The following is a 21,412-nucleotide window of genomic DNA, read 5'->3' on the forward strand; positions in this document are numbered from 1 at the left end:
CGGACGCTGCGCGTAGCGCGCCTAAGGGGAGGGGCCAGGCGGGGAGGAGCGCGCCTGGCCGGGCTGGGGGAGGACGAGTGGGGGCAAGCGCTGGGTGCAGGTCCGGCCCCCTACAGGGAGAAGCGGAGGCCGCAGAGCAGCGGAGAGTGGGTCGGTTGGTGCCTAGCCTAGGTCGGCGGCTCCGGACTAGCCGCCCTGCGCCCGCTCTCAGGATCCCTCTCAGCTCTCCAGCTTGCTAAGTCCCCAGGAGAGAGCCAAGCAACGCTTTTGGTATGAAGAGAGGGCAGGAGGAAAGGGGTGGGGGGGAGGGAAGGAGGGGTGGAAAGGTCGCGAGCTCCAAGGAGGCGGGGGCGCGGAAGAGGTGAGTCGGCAGGGCTGGCGGGAGCGAGTTGGGGGGCGGGAGTGCAGAGCTGAACTAGGCTAGCGGGCGGGGAGAGGGGGGAGCGTCGGCAGCCACTGGGGCTGAAGGCAGCGCTCGGGTTTCCCAGCAGGTGGAGGATGGCTGCGGGACCTCCCGCGCCCTCTCTGGGAGGGAGACGCGGCTCAGACCTGTTCCTGGCGAAGAGGCGGCTCAGCCCCTGGCTTTTTCAGGCGTGTGCGCAGGAGCTGCGGTTCGAATCTGCCCTCCAGGGAAGGGGGGATTCACAGGGGTTAGGTAGGGACAGACTAAGTGGCTTCCACTCCAAGGCAAACTGAGACACAGTCTGATCAGGATCGCCCCTCCATGGTGCCCTGGCCATCTCGCCCTTCCCTTCCTCGACTGAGCCCTCTAGCCAGGCGCGCGTCCGGGGTGGTTCTACTCCCTGGGACTTGCCTAGGAACAAGACTGAGCTGGGAAGGCTGGATGGCAAGCCACAGGCCCCAGGGTAAAGACCCCTGGAGAGGGCCTTGGGAGGAACTGAAGTCAAAGAAGCCCAGGGGGTAGAAAGAGGCAGCAGACCAGGCCCAGGCGTCCCAGAAGGTCTTTCCATGGGATTCTCCCAGGCCCCAGGACCTGCCACTTGTGTCCTTCTAAGACCTCGCGGGGGCGTTCCCTGCGTTCTACAGGAGGGCACACAGCACGCCCAGATCCATGCAGCACAAGGCCTGGACACCTAGCTTCAGCCACCCTCCCGCATCTGGAACTCGCGCCCGGGTCTCTGGAGTCCGCTGGCCCCTTGCTCACGGATCCCCCCAGACATCCTCACCCGCTGTGGTGCAGTCTGGCCTTGCTTCCTGGGCTTCCAGCCTCTGGTCCTTGCCCTTCAGCATTTCCAAATCTGCCCTCTCCACTCAGCTGATTCCAGCTGGAATCAGTTGGCCCTCTCTCATTTATCCCACTTGTTTCCTCTGCTTGAGTTTGACTCCAATAGCCCCCAAAACAGGATTTGCACCAAAGCTGCTACACTGAATTTAGATCTCCACACGCCCCTGTTTTGTTTTGTTTTGTTTTGTTTTGTTTTAATTGCATTAACTAAGTATACACCTTGCAGTCAGCTGGGCGGTTTGCAGGGAAATGATGTCTCCACCACCCTCCCCTCCACTGGGTTTCAGTCAGGGGCTTCTCCGGGCATTTTCAAAGCACCAAAAAGTTGGGCCACCAATAAAATGACATAGTGGGTTCTCTTTAACCGAAAAAGCATGGTGGGGAGGTGGTTACTGAACTCCTTTGCAAGTTTTCTCAAAATGACAGGGAGTTTGGCTCACTGTGCCTTCTCTTGGAAGAATGTCACCTCCTGTCTTCTGAAAGACTAGCATAGAATGACCCTGTTCCAGCAAAAAATGAACCAGGCCGACATTGACCCAGCATATCCAGGAGTATGCCAGCCCTCGGAGACTCACTGAATCGCGGGCTGTATTATGTCCCAAACCCACCTGGACAAGGTGTGAGATTGTTTAGTCTAAATGCATCAGAGCCATCGGAACGAGGTTCCCAAAATACGGCAGTGTGGCATGTGGGTCGACCCACACCCACCACCACTGTGTGAGCCTCTAAAACACAAGCATTGGTGTGTGAGAACTAATGATGGCTGACATCTGATGCCTACAATATACCCACTAAGCTTGTCTTTTCTAAAGTCACCTCCTCACAGATGCTCAAAGCATGCCTAGCATCTCGCAGACAATCTGGGAATAGTTGCTAAACCACTGGAGTGACTGATCTCCTGTAACTCTATCTCTAGGTGATACTACGAGGCCCACACAACAGAGGGAGGGACTAAGGCCCAAAGCGATTAAACCAGATGCCCACAGTAGAGCACCAAGGGACGCTACACAGTTGGCATTTGACCCAAGAAATGTGACTCCTGGGTCTGTGTTGTAACCACTGCAGGTAGTGCCTGCCTAAAATAGGCCTCCAGACTCCCCGTCCATCTGACGTTACATGATGTATTTGGTTTTTGCCTATCTCCGCACATTGAACGGTAAACTCCAGGGCAGAAAGGGGCCTTGACTCATGCAGCATCTCCCAGCACCTACAGCAGCAAGAAGTATGAGAAACACCCAAAAACTATGTACAGGCTGTTTTGATGAACTTACTAAACTCTTACGCAAGACCTTTGGTGTGACACCAAGGGAGGAAAGAAATGCATACAACATGGACAGACAATGGAGTTTCTGCTGTCAGGACCACACAGAGGGATTGGGATATTTCTATGATATTTTTATGATAAGAATCCTAACAGCTATGAGACAATATCTCATTATGATTTTGATTTGCACTTTCCTGGTGTTAGTGACGTGGAGCCCCTTCATGTATCTGTACGCCATTGTGTGTCTTTGGGAAAATCTTTGGGAAAATGTCTATTTAAGTTATTTCCCCAATTTAAAGTTGGATTATTTGTGGGTTCTGCTATTGAGTGATATGAGTTCTTTAAATATTTTGGATATATTTTCTCTTGTTCTGTAGGTTCACATTTGATTTTGTTGATGATTTCCTTTGCTGTGAGATGCCTCTGAGTTTCATGTGGTTCCACTTGTTTCTTTAGTTTTTATTGCTTGTGCTTTTGGTGTCACATCCAAACAATGTTGTCAAGACCAATATTTAGGGGCTTTTCCTGTTGGTTTTCTTCTAGAGTTTTACAGATTCATGTACAATATTTAAGGATGTTGAGTTAATTTTTGTGACTAGTATAAAATATGAGTTTAATTTCATTCTTCTGCATGCAGCTACCCAGTTTTTCCAGCACCATTTATGGAAGAGACTGTCCTTTACCCATTGTATATTCTTGCCTGCTATGTTATAAATTAATTGACCACATATGCATGGGTTTATTTTTGGACTCTTTATTCTCTTGGCCTATGTGTCTTTTTTTTAATGCCCGTACCATAATATTTTGATTGCTGCAACTTTGCGATACAATTTCAATCCGGAAATAGGATGCCTCTAGCTTTATATACTTCCTCAGATTGCTTTGGCTATTTGGAATCTTTTGTGGTTCCATACAAATTTTAGGGTTTTTTTTTCTACTTCTGTGAAAATGACATTGGAATCTTGGTAGAGATTGCATGGACCTATAGATGACTTTAGGTAATATGGACATTTCAGTGATATTAATTCTTCTGATCCATGAGCATAGGATATCTTTTCATTTGTTTCTGTTTTAATTTTCATCAAAGTTTTATAATTTTCCGTGTACAGCCCACTGTCTCCAGAAATGTGGGTGCTACTGGGTCCTATAGAATATGTAGATCCTTCAAATGCCCCCACTCCTCTTCGTGTTGTGGCCTCTGTGGCCTCTAGAGGAAATGGGGGAAATTCCCTCTGATGCCTAATATACACACAGGTCTAGTTGGGGAAACCCAAGCAGAGGAACTCAAGTTGCTACTCAACCCAATACTGACACCATCTGGATGGAAACAGGAACAAGCTAAGCAGCCACTGGGCTGAACTCAGAGGGGTTTCACTGGTGATCACTCATGAGTTCTAGCCATTAATCCTTTGCACTGACAGGTGGGCTGTTCTAAAGAGATTCGCCTCGAATGTAGACACTGGGAAGCCAAAGGGCAGATTATCATAAGTAAGCCCTGTGGTATCGGGATATGGCATCAGGACATCTGGCTCACCTGCAAGAGCCTGAGGTGATCCTCCCTGTTTTCCATGTCCTGGCTCAGAAAGCACTGGTTGGTAGAAAGGAAAAATGGAATGTTAAAGCAGATTAAATTATTAACAGGGAAAACGACCTTGTCCCGGTGTACTAATGTGCTGTCACAGGCTTTAATGCATTTGAATGATCAAACATATGCCCCATATGTCAGACTGGGGACCCCTGCTAAGGCACCCAACACTATAAAGGTATAGAAGTCTAGGGAGACCGCTATGGCCCCAACTCTCACTGTGGATTCATATGCTATGCTGCTGAGAACACCAAAAGGTGTTGTCTACTGGAATTTGCCATGGGATGCCCCCTAGGATAAGTGAGTTACTTTGTGCCCCTGGGTGAAAGGGATCTACTCCATCTCTACTGGGATCCTGTTGTCATGCTGAAAGTCAGACCTGTAGAAATGCACTATACCTGGAATGGAGCACACCCCATTGAAAGAGGGAAGAACATGGGGGTCCTAGTATGGCATATTCTGCCCCAGTCTATCTCCTCATGCCTGACAGTGCTGCTTCCCCCTGCCTACATGTATGGCCTGCACAATCAGGTGAAGTTCCTAAAGCTGCTGGTCTCCCTCTCCTTCAAGGCCATAAGACACTGACACACCCCTGACAATCACGAGGCTGATCCCTACCCTGGGTATAAGCCCAGGTATAGCAACTGACTGTGCAGTACATACAGCAGATTAAGTACAGTCACTGTGGAGCCTTGGAATGGATGGATTGGCTATTGCCAGGATTTGCCCTTAAAATACAGTGACTTGGCAAATGTAGTAACAGCATGTGCTACGTTTGTTTGTTTGCTTGTTTGTTTGTTTGTTTCTTTTTTCGTGGAGGCTTTGGGTTTTCTCTGTATACTAAGATCATGTTCTTTGCAAATGGGTGATTTTACATCTTGCTTCCTGATTTGGAAGCTTTTTATTTCTGTTTCTTGCCTGATTGCTGTGGTAGGACTTCCAAGACTACGTTGAATAGAAGTGGAGAGAGTGGACACCCTTGTCACCCTTGTTTTGCTCTGGATCTTATAGCAAAATCTTTCACCTTTGACTACTGAATGTGATATTTGCTGCGGGCTTGCCATATATGGCCTTAATTATGTTGAAGTAAATTCCTTTTATACCAAATTTATTGAGAGTTTTGAATTTTAAGTTCTTGTGTATGAAAGTTCTCCATATCCCTGGGTAAGGGCTCAAATGGGGCCTGGGTAAGAAAACACTGACAGCAGCAGCCAAGGTGACCTTGTGTTGTGCTTTTATCCTGTGAATGAACTGGCACTAAATGCTGTCCCTCCATAATTCTCCCCAAGCCGCATCAGAGAGGATTCCAGGGCAAGATTCTCCCTCCTGGTTCCAAGGGCCCTGGGTGACTCCTTATGCCCGTTCAATAACTAGGACACAGAGGTCATGGGGGACACTCCTGTGGCCCCAGGTGCCCATCCCTGCCTGGCTTGCCCATGCCCTGCTGGAGGGTGATGCCAGGGCAAGAGACAGTGAGGTGGCTGGGGCAGGGGGTAAGGGCCGAGGGCAGCCCAGCATGGTGATTCTCCTTGCTTGCAAGACCATGGCTCACTGCTCCATCCACCATCCCAGGGATCTGCTGCCCCTGCTGCCTCTGGATGCTGTTGCTGCTGCTTCCCGGCCCCAGCCTGTACCAGCACAGGTGAATGAGGGATCTGCCCTTTGGGGACTCACGAGGCCTGCAGAACTCCTCCAACTCTTTCCCAGGGTGTCCAATCCTTCCTTCCTTCCATGGGAGCCTGCTTCAGATTCTGTGTCTCCCTCTCTCTGTCCCTCCCCCACTCATTCTCTGTCTCAAAACTAAATAAACATTAAAAAATTTAAAGGAAGTGTGCTTGTATCTCCGCCTTACTTTTTATTTTTTTTAATTTTTTTAATTTCAATTTTTTTCTGCCTTGCTTTTTAAAAACAATGATATCTTCACTGAAGATCATTTAATATATATACACACACAGTATGTATTTGTATATGTGTACGTTATGTATGTTATCAATATAAATTTACTTCTAAGTTTAATATTTGTGTTATTTATATACATTCATATAATAAATATACTTATATATTTATATATTTAATAAATAAATGACAGCATATTTATTATATATTTTTAAAATACAGTTAGATGTATAATAATATGAATGACAATTTATTATAATTTATACCATGTTTAGATTATAAACATATTTATTTACTAAATATGTAAGTAAGGCAGTAATGCCTAAGTTGAGTTCTCTATTTTATTTTATTGATTTATTTTGAGAGAGAGGTGGGGGAAGGGCAGAGAAAGAGGGAAAGAGAATCCCAAGCAGTCTTTGAGCAGTTAGCTCAGACCCCTACGCAGGGCTCGATCCATGAATGGCAAGATCACGACCTGAGCCGTTATCAAGAGTTGGATGCTCAACTGACTGAGCCACCTAGGCACCCCTAGAATTTTTTTTCACTGATCATTCTTTTCAACTGCTGTATAGTATTCCAATATGGAAGTACCCTGAGTTATTTAGTCAGTACCTCACCTATGGAGAGATCTCTCTGGGAGACTATCAGTTCTCTCACCGATGGAGGTGGTTTTCAGTCCTTTGCTATTACAGACAATGCCATAATGAACACTTTTCTACATCTTTGACTATGTATGCAATGACACCTTTCTCTCTTCTTCCCACCCCCCCCCCACCCCCTGCCTTCCCCTGACCTCTCCTCCTCCTCTCCATCTGGCCAACTCATGGCATCGGGGAGGAGAGACACAAAATGTGACAATTGGTGGTGATGTGACGAAGGCCGGAAGACAGAAACTGGACACACAGTATCCAGGCCAGAATTATAACAGGAATCAACTTGCATTAATTTGGGCAAAAACAGGAGGAAGTTAGGAGGACTTTATTGGGAGATCTAGGAGTAGCACGCAGAACCCCCAAATCTCAGGATCCAGAAAGCCATCAGCCAGGTAGTTAAGTTTCTCTTTGTCTTGTTTCTGCTTCTCTCTAGAATCACATCCATTTTCCCTTTCTGTTTCCCAGCACTGTTTGATCCAGTCTGTGCATGGAGGCCAATGGGATTCCCCACAGGACTCGGTATAGACGTTCTCAGCTCAGACTCGTTGGCTTTTTCTTGGTCCCAGAAGGCTGATGAGGACCAGATTGGCTGGCAACATGATTTGCATAAGATGCAAATCTGAATGGATGTGTCTGTCTTTGTTTTACATTGTTGGATAAGGTACCATCATTAGAGGAAGCAGTCTTGAGCCCCTTAGCAAGGCATTGAAACACTTTAAGCTGACCCCCTACTTGACCTTTATTTCCAGTCTTTTCTCCTCAAAAGCTCCAAGTTCTGGCCGTGCCAAGCATCAAATCAGTTTCTGTATACACGAAGATTACATGCTTCAGCCAGGACAGTGTATGTTGGATTTCAGCCTCAGCTCACCCATCGTTTGGGTAGCTGTACAAGCAGCAACAGGAAATCAGAGTCAGAAGCGATTCGGAGATATAGAAATCCCTTGATCGTGGCGTGGGTGGTGATGAAGGTTAATGCTGGGTTTCCCTGTATATGGGGATGGTGCTCTAACTATTTTACTCAAATTACAAAGGACATGACGGTCTTGGCAATACAGGATTTGGAAGAAGGCATCCAATGGATGGCACCCGGTCTTCACAGGCACCTTGCCTGTTCCTTTAGACTTCCCTAGTTTGTCTCAATTCCGGACAGGTGGCTAAGCAGGTTACGTCCTCTTCAGGTACCATCGACCATCAGAGTTGGTGCAGCTGATGTCGCTGATGGAGTGGATGTCTCTTATCAGAGGCGGGCCATCACCACGTCCCGTTGATTCCACTACATATTGCCAGGACCCTGGAATATTGCCTTTCTACTTTTCTCCTGGGATAAAGCAAATAAATAACTGTCTTCTGTCACCAGCACTGGTTCCCCTGATGTGCTCTCCACAGAACAGGTGGGGTTATTGTGCAAAAATGTAGATCTTGGTCAGGTCACTCCTCCTTCAATGGCTTTCTGGTGCCCTCAGGCTTAAATTCACTGCCCTCTTCCCCTCCCTCTCCTCCCTGGCAAATCCTGTTGGATCTGGACCTTGCTACCCTTCAGCCTTAACTTCCACCTCTGGCCCTGTCTTCCAGTCTTTTTGCCTAGCTCACTAATGCGTGATCCTTATCTGGAACTTAGTGTAGGCATAACTGCTTGTACTAGTTTCCTCTTGTTGTTGTCACAAATTACCACCAATTCAGTATTTGAAAGCAAGAAAACGTTATTCTCTTATACTTGCAGAGGCCAGAAGTTCAAAGTGAGCCTTAATAGCCTAAAATCAAGGTGTCGGCAGGCTGATTCCTTCTGGGGGTTCCAAGAGATAATTCTCTTCCTTGCCTTTCCCAGCTTTTTAGCTTGTGGGGCTTGTGGACCCTTCCTCCATCTTCAAGCACATCACTCCAGTCTCTACTTCTGTCATCTCATCTCCCTTTTCTCTTCCCTGGTCAAATCTCCCTCCATCTACCTGTTAGAAGAACACTCATGATTACAGTTAGGGCTCCCTTGGATAATCCAGAGCAATTTCTCTGTCTCAAGATCCTTAACTTAATCACATGTATAAAGTCCTTTCTGCCAGGTAGTAGGTTTGAGGTTCCAGGGATTAGGACTTGGATATCTTCGGGGACCATTATTTAGCCCACCACCCTGCCTTCCTGAATCCAAGGCTATAGTAAATACATTAGACCCGCCCCTGGTTCCCTTAGGATGCCATACTTCCCAGTTACATGCATGACAATCATCCATTGAGGAAAGGACTGGTTATACATTCACCAGCTCTCTTTCCTGCTCTGAGCATGTAGGAACACTAAATTTCCCAGAGTCCTTTGTGCTTAAGTTGGGACCATGTGACCGAGTTCAGCCAATGGAATATGGTGGGAATGATGGATGCCACTTGCCAGGCATGGCCATAAACTACCTCACTCCCTCCTTCTGCTCTTTCCTTTATGGCTCTGTATGGCCTCCACATGGCTCCCACATGGCTCAAAGTAAAGGATTTTGTGATGGTGGAGCTACATGATGGGAGAGACCTGGATTCCTAAATCACCATTTACTGGGTTAAGTCACTGAGATTTTGTGGTTCTGCAGTACAGCCCATGACCTGCCCTGACGAATAAATTAAGTCTTGTTTGCTTCTTTCCTTTACCAAACTAGGGGCTCTCTTATTTCCTGTTGTATCTGCCACCACCAGCAGAGTGCTTGGCACGATGTGAGCATTCAATAAAGGCTTGTAAAGTGAATGAAAGGCAACTGGATTTAGGATGAGGACATGAGGGGGGTTGGCAAAATTAGGGAGAAGTGTCATCGTCACCATGAGAGATGATGAGGGCTGAAGTGAAACAGGAGGAACGGGGATGACAGGAAGGAAGGATCTGATGTTTGTTCAGGAGGGAGAATTGACAGAACTTGGTGACTGACAGGATACGGAAGTTGAAACAAAGGGAGGCACCAAGGACCTCCCGGTTTACTGGTTTGGACACATGGCTGGCTGTTTGGGTACCAAACTTTCCAATGTACAGGGGTTGTTCTGATTATGTAGGTGAAAGTACAACTTGTATAACTTTATGTGACTGTTGCTTCTTTGCAGACAGTAGAAACGTGTGTATAAGTTTGCCCTGGAATACTGTCGGTGAGGCAGTCTTGGTGATAGGGGGATTTTCATTCTACCGTGGTTGGTAGTAATGCCATTTGAACTGTTTGGTAGGTTGAAGCTATCCTCTAAATGTTTGTGTCCTCTCAGGGGTGCCTGGGTGGCTCAGTCGGTTAAGCTTCGGACTTCAGCTCAGGTCATGATCTCACGGTCTGTGAGTTGGAGCAAGTCTGTGAGTTCAAGTCCTGGGTCGGGCTCTATGCTGACAGCTCAGAGCCTGGAGCCTGCTTCAGATTCTGTGTCTCCCTCTCTCTCTGCCCCTCCCCTGCTCATGCTCTGTCTCTCTCTGTCTCAAAAATAAAGAAAAATATTTTAAAAAATGTTTTAAATAAATGTTTGTGTTCTCTAAAAATTCCCATCAGGAAATCCTAATGACCAATATGATGATATTAGAAGGAAGGACCTGTGGGAGATGGCTAGGTCATTTGGGTGGTGTCATCATGAATGGAATCACGCTTCTTATAAAAGAGCCCCCACAGAGCTCCATCACCCCTTCCGCCATGTGAGGACACAGTGAAAAGGTGCCAGCTATGAACCAGGAAGAGGGCTGTCACCAGAATGTGTCCATGCTTGTGTCTTGATCTTTCCAGCTTCCAGAACTGTGAGAAATAGATCTCTACTATTTACAAACCACCCAGTATATCACATATTATTACAGCAGCCTAAATGGACTAAGACGGTCGATATATATACATAAAAAAAAATAGCTACAGTGATTTACACATTCTGCATGCATGTCCCTTTTCCTTTCTTTTCTTTCTTTCTTCTTTCTTTCTTTCTTTCTTTCTTTCTTTCTTTCTTTCTTTCTTTCTTTCTTTCTTTTCAGAGAGAGAGAGAAAGCGAGAGAGCAAGTGGTCAAGAAACAGAGAGAGGGAGAGACAGAATCCCAAGCGGGCTCCCCGCTGTCAGCACAGAGCCTGACACAGGGCTCAAACTCACAAACTGTGAGATCATACCCCAAGCTGACATCAAAAGTCGGATGCTTAACTGACGGAGCCACCCAGGTACCACATGCATGTCCCTTTGCAATGCAACCTTGCCACTCTTCCATATTCTCCTTGAATATAAACTGCCGTTGTAGCTTGTTTTGTGCCAACAGAATGTGGCACAGTGATGACGTGCCTGTGCTGACCCGGGGTCTCAATAAGTCTCACGTGCTTTATTTTAGTGACTAGGAACCCTGCCCAGGCGTCATGTGAAAAAGCCTTGGCTACCCTGATGGCTTATGAGAAATCTCATGGGACAGAGAGGAGCTGTCCCAAATGAAGGCTGTCCCAGACCAACCAGCACCCTGGTGACCTGGCAGTTTAGCAGCAAATGCATGAGTGAGTCCAACCAAGACCAGAGGGACCATCCAGTTGAGGCCAACCTAAATTGCCAATCTATGGAACTGTTAGTTAAATAAGCAGTTGTTATTTAAGCCACTAAATGTTGGGATGATTTGTTACAGGGAAAAAACTCTCTGATACAATCTGTATTTATAGGCATTTGTTGGAGCAGAGAGACATGGGTCCGGGGAGTTGTGTCTTTGCATCCAGCCGTAGCTAATTCCTGGGGATATACCTCATCATTTTAGCCAATGTAGCTAGCTGGAAAATGCATGACCCTAAAACCTATTTTGGTTTCACAGCACAGTTGGAGGGACTTACATTATTCAGAGAATTGCCTCAAACTACCACTTTTCTTGTGAACAAACCCTACTGTGAGGTTCTTACATTAGTCATCCCAGACTCTGGGATTCGTCTATAGTAAAATGACCAAAAATTAGGCATGATAAGTTTACCATTTTACCCTGGTAAGAAATATTTACACACACACACACACACACACACACACACCCAAGACTAACATAGTTTAGAAAGTGATTGTTACACAAATAGAGTATACAACCTTTAAAAGAGCTGCTTATAGAATATCTATTTCATCAACCATAATTTTTTTTCAATTTTCTATGGACCAGTGGAAACTTAACTATGGAAAACTTCAATATAATTCTTGGGACTGACATTTGACAACTACCTGGGTTTTTTTTTTTTTTTTAGTTTATTTATTTATTTTGGTGGGGGGTCAGAAAGATAGGGAAAGAGAGAATCCCAAGCAGGCTCCACACTGTCAGCTCAGAGCCCCACGTGAGGCTTGATCTCAGGAATTGTGAGATCATACCCTGAGCCGAGATCAGGAGTTGGATATTTAACCGACTGAATCACCCAGGCACCTCTAGAACTATTTTTAAAGAGAATCTCCCAAAATTCTTCCTGCGGTAGGGTGCCTGGGTGGCTCTGTTGGTTAAACTTGATCTCAGCTCAGGTCTTGATCTCAGGGTTGTGAGTTCAAGACCAGCATTTGACTCCACACTAGGCATAAAGCCTACTTAAAAAAAAATTCTTCTTGCTACATGCTGAGAATGCTTACATACATGTAGGCTAGGACTGATTTGATGTCAACACTTTAAAGAGACACCTTTGCCTGTGTAGGCGGAGTGAAACATCGCCCTGTAAGTTCCCAAATGCTTGACCTCTCATTTTGCCAGAGTTGCATCCCCTACATAGAGGACTGGCTGCAGAATTGGTGAGGCCCCGTGTTCAGAAATCATTTAAGAGTTTCACGACAATGGCAGAGCAGCAGGCGAAGCATGGGGCCCTCCTGAGCATGGGTTGCTGTAAGGCTGTCCAGACTGCATGCCCAGGAAGCTTGCCCTGCCTCTATATTCTATCCTGTCCTGGAGATCTGAGATTCTGGAGAGCAAGGATGTTGTCTCAGCCTTCTGTCTCCCCAGGACTCAGGGCAGCGCCTGCTACCTGCTAGGCTCCTTCAGGTTTCCTGTCTTAAGAAGGACTGTTTACTAAGCACTGCCAAAGTTCCATTTCACTGTGCTAAGCGCTCCCTGCAAGATATGGAGTGTTTGTAATATTCCTGGGGAAAGCACCATTCTTTTTTTAAAAGTATTTATTTATTTATTTATTTATTTATTTATTTATTTATTGAGAGAGACAGAGAGAGCAAGCAAGCGCATGGGGGAGGGGCAGAGAGAGAGAATGAATTCCAAGCAGGCTACTCGGTGTCAGCGTGGAGCCCAACATGGGGCTTGAACTCACCAACCATGAGATCATGATGTGAGCTAAAGTCAAGAGTCAGAGAGGCTTAGCCGAAAGAGTCACCCAGGTGTCCCGGGAAAGACCCATTCATATCCACATCTTATAGGTGGGGAAACTGAGGCTTAGAGAGGTTAAGCGACTCATTTGAGGTCACAAACCTCATACAGAAAGAACTAGGATTTAAACATGGGGCGGTTCTCAACTGATTTCGCAATGTCTGCTCATCACCTGTGTTTGGTTGTGGCAACTGGGAGGTGCTACTGGCATCTAGTGGGTAGAGTCCAGAGATGCCCCTGAACCTTCTACGATGCACAGGACAGCCCCCCACATCAGCTCCCCCCATCACAGAATGATCCACTCCAAAATGTCAATAGCATTGGGGTACCTGGGTGGCTCAGCCAGTTAAGCTACTGACTTTGGCTCAGGTCATGTTCTCACGGTCCACGAGTCTGAGCCACTCATCTGGGTCAGGGCTGACAGCTCAGAGGCTGGAGGCTGCTTCAGATTCCGTGTCGTCCTCTCTCTCTCTCTCTCTCTCTCTCTCTCTCTGTCCCTGCTCTGCTCACGCTCTGTCTCGCTCTCAAAAATACATAAACATTAAAAAAAAATGTCGATAGCATTGAAGCTGAGAAACCCTGTCCTCATACCAAAACCCACGTTTCCTAAACACAAGACACTTCATCTTATTTTCTGCATGTTTACTTTATTAATAAATACTATAATGTATTTATTATTCTTCTTAAATGGACTTTAAATTCATGTGCACCTTAAATGTTTTTCCCCTGAAGCCAAGTGTTTGATGTGTCATTAATTTTTTCTGACACACATTAACAATAAATATAAAATTATTTACAAAACATGTTTGGGTACCACAAAAAATCATCTCACCTACTACTTGTAGTCTGGGGGAACCAAAATTTAGACCCACTTCACTTCCCTTGTAGTTTCCTTTCTCTTTTCAGAACAAGAGAATAAAATATATCAAACCAGCGTGTTGCCCCAGCATGGCAAGGTGCTGGCCACATTTTGGCTTCTGTTGGAGAAAGTCATCGAGGGGACATGACCTTCAGTTGACCCCTGAGCTGGCGGTGGGCAATCGGAGGCTCATCACCTCCTCCCCTGTCCTTGCAATGTATATTCCAAACACTGTTCTGGCACGAGGAGTCTGCTTCAAGGATGCAGCCTTGAGAGAGCAAAGTGCTGCTGAGACCATCTGGACGATATACTATTGACCCCTATTGCGGGTTGTGTGTAATATAAACTTGTAAGTTTCTGGCAGGCAGGTGGAGAGATCCACTTGCCTTGCAGGGTCCAGGGCGGGTCTTGTAAGTTCCCTTGCTTATTACCCCCACCATCCACCCATCTGGAGACATCTGCCTCCTCCTTTGGTCTCTCCTTGCCCTCTGTATTTGGGGGTCCAGTTTTGATCTCCCCCAGCCCCCAGGCAGTTCTTAAGGTTTCCAACCAACAGCTTGTGTGTCATCTCTTTTCTTTTTTCGCAAGGCTAACAGTTGCTATGAAACCTTTTTGAAACCCTAAGAGTCACCCTATGAAGACTATTAATAATCAATGCCTTCCGGTGAGGGCCACAACACAGAGTCTAATTTGTGGAGTTGCATATAGACTGATGTGGGCTCCGAGTCCTGGTGAGCAAACCTCCTTTGTAACATTGCTCCTTCCCCTTAATTATTGGGGAGTATGGTTGCAGGTTCCTTGCAAATTGTGCTGCAGACTGACATAATTAAGCCTAGAGCCAACGAGATTCTTCCTTAGATACTAAAAGTGCCTGTGTTGTAAATAATAATGTCATCATCTCTTTCATAGAAAGCACTTTCCTGCAGAGCTGCATGTTAATTTCAACACATTTGGAGGAATTCATTTGGGTAGTGGTGGGGGTGGTCTTTGATGATAATTTTCATCTTCTATGAACTTGACAAGTGTTTCAATTAGGAAGTGAATAGCCACCACCATCCCTACACACACACACACACACACCCCGCACCCCTCCCCACCAGGAACCCTTACAGAAATGGTTTCTCAACCACATGTTCTAAATGGGGACATGTTGTCAATAATCACACTTCTATTAGGAGGCAGTGACTCTATTTACTGAGTTGACATACCCAGAGGAAAGTGGCTTTCTTCCTTTAGAGAGGAAAATGAACCTGATTCCCCCCTTCTTGTACCTATTTTTCAAAGGCTTGGGAAACGGGTGTGGGCAATGTTCCAGGCGGGAACAGCAAGGGAATTTGGTTTGGTTGAAGTTCACAGGGATAGCAGGTTTAAAGTTTGGGATCTGGCAAATAAGCCACAAAGGGTTGGTCTATCAGGTTGGCTTCTTTCCCAAGCAGGCTCCCTGCACTCTCCTTGTGACAAACAGGGGGCAGTCTCTGTTAAGTAAAGCCTGGAATAGCAGCCAGAGTGAATCTCCCCTGAGGACTGGACTCAAATATTCTGGTGACAGGCAATATTTTACAGAGACTGGAGATAGATTCTAAAATGGACTTTTCTGTCTAGATTTTGTCTCTTTTCACGAAGGTGTTTTTTTTCTGTTTGTTTTGTTCTGTCTCTCTTGTTTAAAATCAAATTTAAATGTGTCTGAACAACCCCAACTCTTGCAGGAAGGTGTCTGTGACCTATCCTCCTACCAGGCCCTTGTCCTAGGCTCCCAGCCCTGATGCTTGCTGGGAGGTGCCTTGGTGGGATGCAGTGGGGGTGGGCAGGCAGGAAAGCAGAGGTTAGGAGTCTGGATTTCTGCACCCAGCCCTGGCTTTCCCATTTGCTGACCATGTGACCTTGGGACAAAGACCTTAACCTCTCTGAGCCTCAGCCTCTTGGACCTCGGCAGGCCTGCTGGAAGGGTCCTTTCCAATTCTGATTTAGTGCCGAGAAATATCCCAATCCCTCTGTGTGGTCCTGACAGCAGAAACTCCATTGTCTGTCCATGTTGTATGCATTTCTTTCCTCCCTTGGTGTCACACCAAAGGTCTTGCGTAAGAGTTTAGTAAGTTCATCAAAACAGCCTGTACATAGTTTTTGGGTGTTTCTCATACTTCTTGCTGCTGTAGGTGCTGGGAGATGCTGCATGAGTCAAGGCCCCTTTCTGCCCTGGAGTTTACCGTTCAATGTGCGGAGATAGGCAAAAACCAAATACATCATGTAACATCAGATGGACGGGGAGTCTGGAGGCCTATTTTAGGCAGGCACTACCTGCAGTGGTTACAACACAGACCCAGGAGTCACATTTCTTGGGTCAAATGCCAACTGTGTAGCGTCCCTTGGTGCTCTACTGTGGGCATCTGGTTTAATCGCTTTGGGCCTTAGTCCCTCCCTCTGTTGTGTGGGCCTCCTAGTATCACCTAGAGATAGAGTTACAGGAGATCAGTCACTCCAGTGGTTTAGCAACTATTCCCAGATTGTCTGCGAGATGCTAGGCATGCTTTGAGCATCTGTGAGGAGGTGACTTTAGAAAAGACAAGCTTAGTGGGTATATTGTAGGCATCAGATGTCAGCCATCATTAGTTCTCACACACCAATGCTTGTGTTTTAGAGGCTCACACAGTGGTGGTGGGTCGACCCACATGCCACACTGCTGTATTTTGGGAACCTCGTTCCGATGGCTCTGATGCATTTAGACTAAACAATCTCACACCTTGTCCAGGTGGGTTTGGGACATAATACAGCCCGCGATTCAGTGAGTCTCCGAGGGCTGGCATACTCCTGGATATGCTGGGTCAATGTCGGCCTGGTTCATTTTTTGCTGGAACAGGGTCATTCTATGCTAGTCTTTCAGAAGACAGGAGGTGACATTCTTCCAAGAGAAGGCACAGTGAGCCAAACTCCCTGTCATTTTGAGAAAACTTGCAAAGGAGTTCAGTAACCACCTCCCCACCATGCTTTTTCGGTTAAAGAGAACCCACTATGTCATTTTATTGGTGGCCCAACTTTTTGGTGCTTTGAAAATGCCCGGAGAAGCCCCTGACTGAAGCCCAGTGGAGGGGAGGGTGGTGGAGACATCATTTCCCTGCAAACCGCCCAGCTGACTGCAAGGTGTATACTTAGTTAATGCAATTAAAACAAAACAAAACAAAACAAAACAAAACAGGGGCGTGTGGAGATCTAAATTCAGTGTAGCAGCTTTGGTGCAAATCCTGTTTTGGGGGCTATTGGAGTCAAACTCAAGCAGAGGAAACAAGTGGGATAAATGAGAGAGGGCCAACTGATTCCAGCTGGAATCAGCTGAGTGGAGAGGGCAGATTTGGAAATGCTGAAGGGCAAGGACCAGAGGCTGGAAGCCCAGGAAGCAAGGCCAGACTGCACCACAGCGGGTGAGGATGTCTGGGGGGATCCGTGAGCAAGGGGCCAGCGGACTCCAGAGACCCGGGCCGAGTTCCAGATGCGGGAGGGTGGCTGAAGCTAGGTGTCCAGGCCTTGTGCTGCATGGATCTGGGCGTGCTGTGTGCCCTCCTGTAGAACGCAGGGAACGCCCCCGCGAGGTCTTAGAAGGACACAAGTGGCAGGTCCTGGGGCCTGGGAGAATCCCATGGAAAGACCTTCTGGGACGCCTGGGCCTGGTCTGCTGCCTCTTTCTACCCCCTGGGCTTCTTTGACTTCAGTTCCTCCCAAGGCCCTCTCCAGGGGTCTTTACCCTGGGGCCTGTGGCTTGCCATCCAGCCTTCCCAGCTCAGTCTTGTTCCTAGGCAAGTCCCAGGGAGTAGAACCACCCCGGACGCGCGCCTGGCTAGAGGGCTCAGTCGGGGAAGGGAAGGGCGAGATGGCCCGGGCACCATGCAGGGGCGATCCTGATCAGACTGTGTCTCAGTTTGCCTTGGAGTGGAAGCCACTTAGTCTGTCCCTACCTAACCCCTGCGAATACCCCCTTCCCTGGAGGGCAGATTCGAACCTCAGCTCCTGTGCACACGCCTGAAAAAGCCAGGGGCTGAGCCGCCTCTTCGCCAGGAACAGGTCTGAGCCGCGTCTCCCTCCCAGAGAGGGCGCGGGAGGTCCCGCAGCCATCCTCCACCTGCTGGGAAACCCGAGCGCTGCCTTCAGCCCCAGTGGCTGCCCACGCTCCCCCCTCTCCCCGCCCGCTAGCCTAGTTCAGCTCTGCACTCCCGCCCCCCAACTCGCTCCCGCCAGCCCTGCCGACTCACCTCTTCCGCGCCCCGCCTCCTTGGAGCTCGCGACCTTTCCACCCCTCCTTCCCTCCCCCCCACCCCTTTCCTCCTGCCCTCTCTTCATACCAAAAGCGTTGCTTGGCTCTCTCCTGGGGACTTAGCAAGCTGGAGAGCTGAGAGGGATCCTGAGAGCGGGCGCAGGGCGGCTAGTCCGGAGCCGCCGACCTAGGCTAGGCACGGACCGACCCACTCTCCGCTGCTCTGCGGCCCCCGCTTCTCCCTGTAGGGGGCCGGACCTGCACCCAGCGCTTGCCCCCGCTGGTCCTCCCGCAGCCCGGCCAGGCGCGCTCCTCCCCACCTGGCCCCTCCCCTTAGGCGCGCTACGCCAGCATCCGGGAGGTGAAAGCGGGCTGAGCCCAGCGCAGGGGCCGCCCACCACGAGCGCCCCTCGCCTCTCCCTTCCTGTGTGGCTGGCGGCGGCTCGCAGCCCCCCGGCAACAGCCTCGGGAGCTTCGTCCGCGCCTGGAGAGGCGGCCGGCGGAGCCCAGGCTGGGAGACATGATTCGTAGCGTCCTCCGGCTGCTCCTCGGCAGCTTCCTCACCGAGGTGTGCGCCCGCGTGTGCCGGGTGCAGGAGCGAGCGGGGCACGGGCAGCTGGCTCAGCTGGGCTGCGTGGTAGTGCTGGCGCGGGGAGGGGGGCGTGCAGCCGCTCTGGGGGCCGCCTCGGAAGAGGCCAGCGAGGGCGCGGGGGTCTGGGACGCGTCCCCTACCCGAGCGCCCACGCCGAACTTCTGCCGGGGCTACTTCGGTATCAGGGACGAGTGGGACCAGCCGTTCAATTGTTCCTCGGGCGACTTCATCTTCCGCTGAGGGACTTGTGACTTGCGATTCTGCTGCACGTGTTAAGAAGCGGCGACTGAACCAGAGCACCTGCACCAACTCTGACATTCCGCTGTGGCTCAACACCCGCAAGCCTCCAGCGCGCAAGGACGGCCCCCTGCACCACCCCACGAAGGACAAGACCAACCGGATCCTTTACATCATGTGCGGGGTGCTGGCCGTCATGCTTGTAGGCATCTTCACCAAGCTGGGGCTGGAGAAAGCGCACCGGCGGCAAAGGAAGCCAAGTCAGGTAGGCTGCCTCCCCTCCACCCAACTCCTTCTCCCCTCCAGGCGCCGCTCTCCCTTCTCTTCCCTCTCCACCTTTCCTTGGGCAATGGCGCTCCCCCCCCAACCCCCATCTCCGCTGGCGGAGGTCGCCTGGGCAGCCAATTTCGGCTCCAAGGGCAGAGAAGGGGCGCTGGGCTCCGCACAGGTGTGGACTTGAGCGCGTGTGTGTATGTAGGGGGTGGTCTCTGCACCACCCCTCACCGTCTCGCTGCCCTTTCCCACCTAGGATTCAAGCGGATCTGAGACACACACAGCCCGGGAGCCCACGGCCCCGGAGTCTTGGGTTTTGGCGAGGGGTCTACCCCTCTGATTCCAGATGCCAGCTTCTAGGTAAACAGGGCAGGCGGCCCGAAAAGGAAGGGCGGCACGTGTGAGGGAGGGAAGCAGTGTGTGCCTCCTACAACTCCTAAGGGTCGCGAAAAAGAAGCGAGGGAGGTGGAGAGAGAGAGGGAGGACGAGAAGAAAAGCCTTGCCTGGAGCGGCCTCTTCTCTCTCTCCCTGAGCTGCCAGGTTCCTGGAATTGGGACCTTGGTTGCCTCCCCGCCACCCGGACCCCTGCCCGCTTTCCGCTGTCGCCACTTCTCCCTGCTGGGGGCCAGGGATTCCGCCCCGCGCTGCGCCCCTTGCAGGGGTTGGCGAGGACTCCAAGGGCGGGAGCCACCCTCCTGCCCCACTGATTCTTCAACTTTCCCTCAACTTGCATTAGGCAAGTCCTAGTGATTGAGAGTGCAGCAGATGGGAGAAGGCATTTGGGGATTAATGGAGCGATTTTCCTTTGCCTTTTAAAAAGTGTCTAAGTTGATTCGCACAACCCAGTAACTTTGGAGGCAGAGGGCGCAGCCACTGGGAAGCAGCCCCCAGACGCGATGCAGGCCAGGGTTGGCAGGAGGTCTGGGCGGGCAGGGTTGGAGAGCGACTGGCGGTCTTGGAACAGCTGGGTGGCTGGGCGGTAGCTAGCTGGATCTTGCCGAGTGTGGGCAACGGGGTCGCCATGTGCCCCCCCCAACCCCCTACACACAGGCACACACCCTCCCCACACCTCAGGCGGGGGCCCATGTGTGCTCCTGTGGATGCAGGAACTCGGTGCGCCTGCCTAAAAAACCTCAACAAAGAGACCCACCCAAAATAGGCGGAGGAGCATGACCACCTCACTAGTAATTATTTTCTATTTATACGCAGAGTATCCGATGATTTTTTTTCCCCTCCAGAGGGGAGGGATTTGGGGCAAGAGGTGAGGAAATTCCTCTTGGTTTGGGTCAGCAGGGAGGTGTGGGTGGATGTTGGGGTCTTGAAGCACAAAAGTTAGCTTGGAGAGGATTCAGGAAACTCTGACCAACTGAGAGAGTAACACGCTGGCCCCGCCCACCTCCTGCACCTCCAAGATGCCCTGTCCCCAGCCCCACAGGCAGGAGTTTCACTTCCTGCAGTCCCAGCCAGTCCCTGTAGGTTCCCTGGGTCTGTGTTAAGGTGAAGGAAGACTAGGGAGGCGGGACTGTGGCAGGCAAAGGGTGTGGCCTTGGTAGGGAGAGAGTCCCTCAGGCATAGGTAGGCTGCCTTGCAGATTCATATTAATTCCTCTGCTGAAGTATCCACTGAGCCTTTCCCTTGCAAACCAGCGCTTCCAGGAGCCCTCCTGGGTGTTTGGGTGGGGGGTGAAGGAGGGTAGGAAAGGCGGGAGAAGGGGAGGTGGGAAGGTGGGAGCTGAGCTAAGGGTGGGCGGCTCCCTTTGGCCTGCAGAGGGGGAAGGTGATGTGTGATCTTCAGGCTCTGTGTGATCTGGGTATTCCTGTTGAGACAGAGCTCCACCGCAGACCTGAGGGCTCAGGAGGGAATCTTATTCCTGTCTTGCCACCTTGCAGCTCTGTCTGGAGAAAGAATCCCCCCAGCTTAGTTGGTTGCAGCCACTTCTTCAGGGACCACCAAAGGGCTGGTTGCATGTGGAATCTCTGGGCATCCACACTTCTCAAAGAGCCTGGACACAAGACTCTCCTGGTACACAGTTTGGAAATTCCAGAATGCCATGGAGTACATTCTCTTGAAGAGAAAGGATAGTTGAATTTTATTGGCAGTTTCCCAGGTGTGGTTTTCAACCCCAGCTGCTGTTTAGGACCACCTGGAGTGCTTTAAAAAACAAAACAAAACAACCCTCTTGCTAGGGGCCCGCCCTAGGCAATTTAGATCACAATCTCTAGGGTTGCTGAGTCTTTGTACTTCTGTTAAGGTCTCTAGGCTTTCCAGTGCCTGGCCAGTTACTATTACTG

At 49.5% G+C, this 21,412-nt stretch overlaps 3 protein-coding genes and 1 long non-coding RNA gene across 29 annotated transcripts in view; 2 read left to right on the forward strand and 2 right to left on the reverse strand.

The window, feature by feature from the left end:
- The window catches only part of LOC123384112 (extensin-like), a 239,517-nt gene that overhangs the window by 43,991 nt on the left and 174,114 nt on the right, over positions 1-21,412 (reverse strand). The gene's annotated exons all lie outside the window — the stretch shown is intronic.
- Positions 112-5,924, forward strand: LOC123384116. The gene is made up of 2 exons (XR_006594786.1): positions 112-270; positions 489-5,924. It is a non-coding gene; the product is annotated as an uncharacterized LOC123384116 (long non-coding RNA).
- On the reverse strand, positions 6,954-18,929 carry LOC123384115. 6 transcript variants are annotated; one of them, XM_045053176.1, is made up of 3 exons: positions 18,108-18,929; positions 17,768-17,890; positions 6,954-7,962 (listed from the first exon to the last, which is right to left on the reverse strand). In XM_045053176.1, exon 1 carries the CDS (start codon positions 18,927-18,929, stop codon positions 18,207-18,209), a length of 723 nt encoding a protein of 240 aa, XP_044909111.1. In that variant the 3' UTR covers positions 6,954-7,962; positions 17,768-17,890; positions 18,108-18,206. The 6 variants fall into 6 exon arrangements, 4 of the variants coding, with proteins under 4 accessions (XP_044909111.1, XP_044909109.1, XP_044909112.1 ...); XM_045053174.1 differs by having other exon boundaries at positions 6,954-8,587; XM_045053175.1 differs by lacking the exon at positions 6,954-7,962 and adding an exon at positions 13,548-16,223.
- LOC123384113 (transport and Golgi organization protein 1 homolog) overlaps positions 19,226-21,412 on the forward strand; it is a 47,795-nt gene continuing 45,608 nt past the window's right edge. For 2 of the 3 annotated variants that reach the window (XM_045053170.1, XM_045053171.1), the window contains exon 1: positions 19,226-19,481. The gene's annotated coding sequence lies outside the window, so the exon portion shown is untranslated. The remainder of the gene's footprint in view (positions 19,482-21,412) is intronic. The other variant, XM_045053172.1, reaches the window with a different exon arrangement.

The sequence above is a fragment of the Felis catus genome, chromosome A2 (genome assembly GCF_018350175.1).
Source record: "Felis catus isolate Fca126 chromosome A2, F.catus_Fca126_mat1.0, whole genome shotgun sequence".
Lineage (NCBI taxonomy): Eukaryota > Metazoa > Chordata > Mammalia > Carnivora > Felidae > Felis > Felis catus.

Bases quoted from the DNA above. Each gene is read 5' to 3' on its own strand.
- LOC123384115 (XM_045053177.1), bottom strand. From the start codon at position 18,929: ATGTCAGAGTTGGTGCAGGTGCTCTGGTTCAGTCGCCGCTTCTTAACA.